Here is a 7,443-nt window from a genome sequence, read left to right as displayed (position 1 = left end):
GCAGAAAGAAGTTATATGTAAAATAATTTTAGAATGTTTCAAAGGTACTTTTCTGAGTCCTTTTTTTGACTGCAAACCAACACATGGTGACCTATGCTTGAAAATGTTCCATTCAGCTTTATGTCTTAAAAGAGTCATTCTATTAGTTCTAAAATAAAATATAACCATCTTCATGAATGTTAACCTTTAAACTTAATTTAATTTGTTATGTCATAGCCTATTAAAACCAAATTAAAATTATTTGAATGGGTTTCACACATGTAGTTTGGCAGTAGAGTGAGGCTAGTGACTGAGAATACTATTATTTTGTTCAGCCATTTACCCATGAATTAATTTCATGGCTTTTTTTTTGGCCATGCACCGTGTGGCTTGTGGGATCTTAGTTCTCCAACCAGGGATCAAACTTGGGCCCTTGGCAATGAAAGCATGGACTCTTAACCACTGGACCACCAGGGAATTCCCTTTTTTTTTTTTTTTTGAGAAAGTTATTGGGAAAAGCAACAAATGAAAGAAGCAGAGAAAGTCATGAAGGTTTCAGGATCCAGGGAATTTTTTGTGGATCATAAAAAACACAAAATAAAAGCTCTTACAATTGAGGGAATCTTGAGATTCAAAATGAAACTCAGCATATTTTCTAAGGTTTTGATCGTTAGTATACATTCATTTTAATTTTGGTAAAAATATTTTGTGGATCATTTGCTGGCTTTTATTATTCATACCAGTCTTCGAAAGGATAAATGACAGTTGGTTTAGGTATCATCAAGAAGAAAAGATGTGTAAGGTTATCCTTAATTGCTAGACAACTTAATTGACAATGAGTGCATTGTTTCATAGAAAAATAATAGAAATATTTAAAATGAACAAAAATTGTCTTGATTGTTTAACAGGTCACCCAAATTCAAATAAGTTAATTTGGATGCTTCCAGGAAATTAATACTTTCGTTCTCAAAACTACTGAGTTCTAACCATCATATTATGAGTTCAGTAAAATTTGCTATTTAATATATTCTCTTACAGATTAACATTTTTGATTGGTTCTTTCTCTCATTTGGAAAAGTTTGAGATGAAGTGAATGTCTTGACAGATTTATATAGAGAAAACCAGTGTCAATAAACTTCACAGGATAAAAAATATAAAGGTATCATTCACATTTTACTTTCTCACTTAAATAAAATTAGACTAGTTCCAGAAGTTGAAGACTGATTTTATTTTAAAAGATCTCAAAGTAAGGCAATTTAGTTCTTTAGTAATGTACTTGCAATTGTAAGAGCTCTTTTGTGTAGAAAGTTCATATTATCTTGGAATGTACTTTTAGCTTCTTTTCCTTCATTTATCTTTTATTACTGAATTGAAGCAAAGTATTACATGTAAAAGTGAATATTTAATGATAAAATATATGGAAGTATCTTTTTCTTAGTACAAGCTTATCAAATTTTAGAATTTTGAAATCACAGATGACATCTCACAAAATATCTCATTTGATAAACTCTGTTGTGTTGAAATTAACACTAGACTTGATTTCAAAATATTTCATCTTGAGTCTAAATTCCATTTTTAACCAGCTGTGTTACCTCAGGCAACTCAAACTCTCTCTCATATTTCTTTTGCCATATGTGTAAGCTTAATTAGAATAATGGATATGAAAATATTATGTCAGTTATAAAGTATTTTTAGATGCAAAGAGTTATTTGTGATATTAGCTAAAGAGTAGAAACTTTGCTGACTTTCTCTTATGCCTTTAAGCAGAAGTTTGCCATGGGTGACAAGGGAGGAGACAACCATTCAGAAGTGACTGACTTCATTCTTGTAGGCATCAGGGTCCGTCCAGAGTTCCACAGTCTCCTTTTCCTACTTTTCCTGATTGTTTATTGGATGGTCCTTCTGGGGAACCTTAGCATGATTGGCATCATTGTGACTGATCCCCGGCTGAACACACCAATGTATTTCTTCCTAGGCAATCTCTCCATCATTGACCTCTCCTACTCCACTGTTATTGTACCCAAAGCCATGGTCAACATCCTGTCTCAGAAAAAGACCATATCCTTTGCAGGTTGTGTGGCTCAGCTGTTTCTTTATGCACTTTTCATGGTAACAGAGGCCTTTGTCTTAGCAGCCATGGCTTATGACCGCTTCATTGCCATCTGCAACCCGCTTCTCTATACTGTCCGCATGTCAAGAAGTCTCTGTATCCAGCTGGTGGCTGGTTCTTATCTCTGTGGCTGGGTCAGTTCCATCCTTCAAATCAGTGTAACATTTTCAATGTCTTTCTGTGCCTCTCGAGTTATCGATCACTTCTACTGTGATTCAAACCCAATTGAGAAGATCTCCTGTTCCAATGTCTTTATGAATAAGATGGTGTCACTTAGTTTGGCTATTCTTATTATTTTGCCCACGATAGTTGTTATCGTAGTCTCTTACATGTATATTGTGTCCACAGTTTTAAAGATCCGCTCCAGTGAAGGAAGGAAGAAAGCCTTCTCCACTTGCAGCTCTCACCTGGGGGTTGTAAGTTTGCTTTATGGGACTGTCTCCTTTGTGTATCTCACACCACCAAGTAACCCAGAACTTCGTAAAGTGGCTTCAGTATGTTACATTTTATTCACGCCTATGCTGAACCCTTTAATCTACTCTCTAAGAAATAAGGATGTTAAAGATGCCATGAGAAAAGTTGTATGGAAGACAAAAGTTTTACTCTAAATATGCTTCCACTTTTACTTTTTCTTGCATCCTTTGATTTTGTTCTCCAAATCTGCTAGACTTATGCATTTAATGCTCAAGTTGTTTCTCAAGCCAAAGCAAAATCAAAAACCTTAAAGTTTTATTCAACAGCATTAATAATATCCTATAAATATTCTACAAATTCACTTTTTTACTATTTACTTTTCACTTTTCCACAAGGCAATGTTAAATCTGAAAGTTTTGGACAGCCATGAAAATTTATTGTATTTCTACAAAGAGATATATTTTTCACTCTCCAGGCAATAATATATATGTAAACAGAGAAGAATAAAATATTATTGTTTCTCTTCCAAGCATACCTAAGTAAAATTTAGAAAATATCTAAGTATAAGAATTCGTTTGGAAACTGTATGACCCAACTGGTTTATATGCAAATAACAGTATAAATGCTAGTGTTGTTTTGTTTTTAACGTCATGCCAAAGATGTGAGGGCATGTGTATATGATGAAAGGAAAAAGGAAAAGCTACATAAACAGTGACTTTTGTTGAATTAAATAGGGGCCAAATAAAAATGAACATGGGAAATTTGCATTCATTTGGTTTAAATTATGACCTTTGTTTGGTTTTCCTTGAATGGCATGGTCATCCTACTTTTCTCCCACATGATGAGAATAGTTTATGATATTTATGATGTTTTACAGCTCATGTCCTCTATCTTCTGGGTAATACAAATTATTGGTAGTGAATACGCTGTTAACAGGGGGCTTCCCAGGTGGTGCTAGTGGTAAAGAATCCACCTACCAATGCAGGAGATGCAAAAGATGCAGGTTTGATCCCTGGGTCAGGAAGATCCCCTGGAGTAGGAAATGGCAACCCATTCCAGTATTCTTGCCTGGAAAATCTTATGGACAGAGGAGCCTGGCGGGTTACAGTCCATGGAGCTGCAAAGAGTCAGACATGACTGACTGACTGAACACACACACAGACGTGATTAATGAAAACACTCAGTTGAAATAAAGTCAGTTTGAAAATCTCAGTTAAAAACATCTTAAACTTTATAATAAGCTCTACGGACAGTTGGGTTATATGTAAATGTACATACATGTTTGTGTGCACGCATGTGTTATTTGTCTATGTCTGAATATGTTTGGGTTATTTGAATATGGGGTGATTTTAAAATGTGATTAGTTCTAAATATTAGATGTCAATTGAGAAGGGAAGGTGGGTTAAGCAGCATTCCATAGGTCTGATAGATATTAAACTTAGGAAGCCAAGGTCTAGAGAAAGTTGTGCCAGAGTTACCATTTTTACAGTTGATGTAAGTAATACTTTAGTTAAATAATTACAATGCCTAAGTCAGGACAACATTAAATTCTAGGCAAGAACTAATCCTAAGAAATAAAATATAATTATGAGTTTTGTCCATACACTTGGCATTGAGAAAACCTAAAATATGGGTCTTTGATAAGGTCTTCTGTTTTTCTGCTTTTAAGATAGCAAAACCTCCTTTGATGAATGTACAATGGCAAATGTCTTCATGAGTTAATATTGATTAGGGTAAGAGATTTGAGAAATGAATATTCTTATTAAATAGACAAAGTGAGAAGCTAAGTGACTTAATATATCAAGGTTATATTTATCTTTCTCCCTAAACTGGTGAATCTACCATTTTTCGTGATGCTCAGATGCTGCCATTTTCCTTGATATTCAGAAAAATATCATTTAAGAGGGAAATGTGAATTCAAATAAACTTGGGAAACTGATCTTTGGCATTGATTATTGTGTCTGGAAAATACCATTTTTAGGTTTTGGTTTTACTTATTTCCATTGCATATTTGATACCCTTAGAATGTCACTCTTTGATATATCTAACAGGTGTGAGTTACTGAAGACTATTTGGAAAAGGCAACAGAATACTGACTAACAATAAGGCCTAGGTTCGTTTGCTTTAGATTTTAGTCTGGTGGATTATATTTTCTGTTTTGCAGCTATCACAGATTACATTATTCCAATGTATAACCTTCAAAGTGGCATTGCTTAAACCATGCCAGATGTTGGAAGAAATCTGGGAAAGTTGAAAATCAAGGCAGAACGCTTTCAAAGGTGTTAAGTTAAGCTCTCTCTTACTTTCTTCTAATTGTCATAAACATTTTTGGTAAAGATTTTTTTTCTGGTTTCACAGGCCTTATATGAAAAGTAGTGCCTAATTTGTATTTCTCTCATTATGTGTGCCATCGAGATTCCATCAGAACCACCTGATGTCTTATCGACCTTTTGTTGGCTTTTATTGATGAAGTATTTCCTTTTTCAATGTTGCATGGATTGCTTACGAACACCGTCACATTCCAAGGGAGTCTGAAAATTGTATTCTCCATCATGTACATCATAAGTCGTTACTTTGAGGGAACTTTAAGTCTGTATTCACATGGAGAAGTCTCTCAATAGTGATATGATCTTGAGAGGCAGAAGATTGCATTAGATGTCTCAAACACTCTCCTTCGCAATGCACAGTCTCTTCTTCCCCGGTTACAAGTTTTGGGACATGCGCATATGTTGATTGTCTTATAATTCTAGGTGTTACATTTTGTCTTTAAATTTTTTGGATTGTTAATGTTTACCAACTCTTGAGAGTCCCTTGGACTGCAAGGAGATCCAACCAGTCCATTCTAAAGGAGATCAGTCCTGGGTGTTCATTGGAAGGACTGATGCTGAAGCTGAAACTCCAATACTTTGGCCACCTCCTGTGAAGAGTTGACTCATTGGAAAAGACTCTGATGCTGGAAGGGTTTAGGGGCAGGAGGAGAAGGGGATGACAGAGGATGAGATGGCTGGATGGCATCACTGACTCGATGGACATGAGTTTGAGTAAACTCTGAGAGTTGGTGATGGACAGGGAGGCCTGGTGTGCTGCGATTCATGGGGTCGCAAAGAGCCGGACACGACTGAGTGACTGAACTGAACTGAACTGAACTGAATGTTTAGTGCAGTAAACTTTGGTAAGTACATTTAGAATAATATTTTCTGTTGCCAGAATGCTAAGATGATCTGACTCAAATAATTTCAAGTGATAATTCAAATATTCATAAATATGTTAGAATTACTAAATTAAACATCTGTTGGACAAGGACCCAAAGCATGCTCCATTTATTTTCCTTAGGATAGTTTTAACTCTTATTACGAGGCTTAAATTGTTGTAGCAACTGGAGTAGCTGAACTGATTAGATATCGCAAAAATGTTGAAATTTGAATTGATATTGGACTGTTACTCTTGTGAATTGAGTATATGTCACTTTACCCCAGCCCATAATACCAGTGTAAGTCAAAAAATCAATAAAAATTCTTGACTGTGTGTACGCTATTATATAATTGAGGACAAAGCTTCTTACTGTTAAGGGCTGCTCAGGGAGGGAGGGGAAGAAGAGGGAAAGGATGGGATAAGAAAGAAGCAAGGTATCCTGGAACTTAAAAAGGAATCCATTTCAATCCTTTTTTTTCCTTTTTAACTTGAAGTACAGATTTCATTTTCTTTTTTTTAAATATTCTTTTTCAAATTGTTTTCCCATTTAGGTTGCTACATAATACTGAACACAGTTCCCTGTGCAAAACAAGTAGGTCCTTGTTGGTTATCTGTTTTAAATATAGCAGTGTGTCCATCCCAAATTCCCAATCTACCCCACTCTTCCCCTCTTGTAACAATAAGCTCTTTCTCTAAGTCTGTGAGTCTGTTTCAGTTTTGTAAATAAGTTCATTTGCATCCTATTGTTTTTTAAGATTCTGCATATAAGTGATAGCTCATGTGGCTTAATATCATCAAAACAAACAGCCCAATCAAAAAATGGGCAGAAGCATATGTACACCTATGGCTGATTCATGTTGATCTTTGACAAAAAACAACAAAATTCTATAAAACAATTATCCTTCAATTAAAAATTAAATAAAATTTTAAACAATGGACAGAAAACCTATACAGACATTTCTCCAAACAAGACATACTGAAGGTCAATATCATTTCTTAACTATTATAATACTGTAAAAAACAACAACAACAACAACAAGACAATTGCCCCCAAAAAACTTTAATCAAAGACTAAATTTGGCTTAAAACTCGACATTCAGAAAACTAGATCATGGCATCTGGCCCCATCACTTCATGGCAAATGGTTGGGAAAACAATGGAAACAGTGAAATACTTTATTTTTGGGGGCTCCAAAAATCACTGCAGATGGTGACTACAGCCATGAAATTAAAAGATTTTTGTTACTTGGAAGAAAAGTTATGACCAACCTAGACAGCATATTAAAAAGCAGAGACATTACTTTGCCAACAAACGTCCATCTAGTGAAAGCTATGGTTTTTCCAGTAGTCATGTATGGATGGAAGAGTTGTATCATAAAGAAAGCTGAGCGCCGAAGAATTGATGCTTTTGAACTGTGGTGTTGAAGAAGACTCTTGAGAGTCCCTTGGACTGCAAGGAGATTCAACCAGTCCATCCTAAAGGAAATCAGTCCTGAATATTCATTGGAAGAACTGATGCTGAAGCTGAAACTCCAATACTTTAGCCACCTGATGAGAAAAACTGACTCATTGGAAAAGACCTTGATGCTGGGAAAGATTGAAGGAGAAAGGAGAAGGGGACGACAGAGGATGAGATGGTTGGATGACATCACCAACTCAATGGACATGAGAAAGCTCTGGGAGTTGGTGATGGACAGGAAAGCCTGGCATGCTGCAGTCCATGGGATCACAAAGAGTTGGACACGACTA

General features: G+C 35.5%; 1 protein-coding gene across 1 annotated transcript; it reads left to right on the top strand.

Moving 5' to 3' along the window:
- Positions 1–1,755: 1,755 nt before the first annotated feature.
- LOC138438302 (olfactory receptor 9K2-like) lies at positions 1,756–2,697 on the top strand. Its single transcript, XM_069586473.1, has one exon. It carries the CDS (start codon positions 1,756–1,758, stop codon positions 2,695–2,697), a length of 942 nt encoding a protein of 313 aa, XP_069442574.1.
- Positions 2,698–7,443: the final 4,746 nt, after the last annotated feature.

Source organism: Ovis canadensis, chromosome 3 (genome assembly GCF_042477335.2).
Source record: "Ovis canadensis isolate MfBH-ARS-UI-01 breed Bighorn chromosome 3, ARS-UI_OviCan_v2, whole genome shotgun sequence".
NCBI lineage: Eukaryota > Metazoa > Chordata > Mammalia > Artiodactyla > Bovidae > Ovis > Ovis canadensis.
This window is presented reverse-complemented; position numbering and strand designations above follow the sequence as displayed.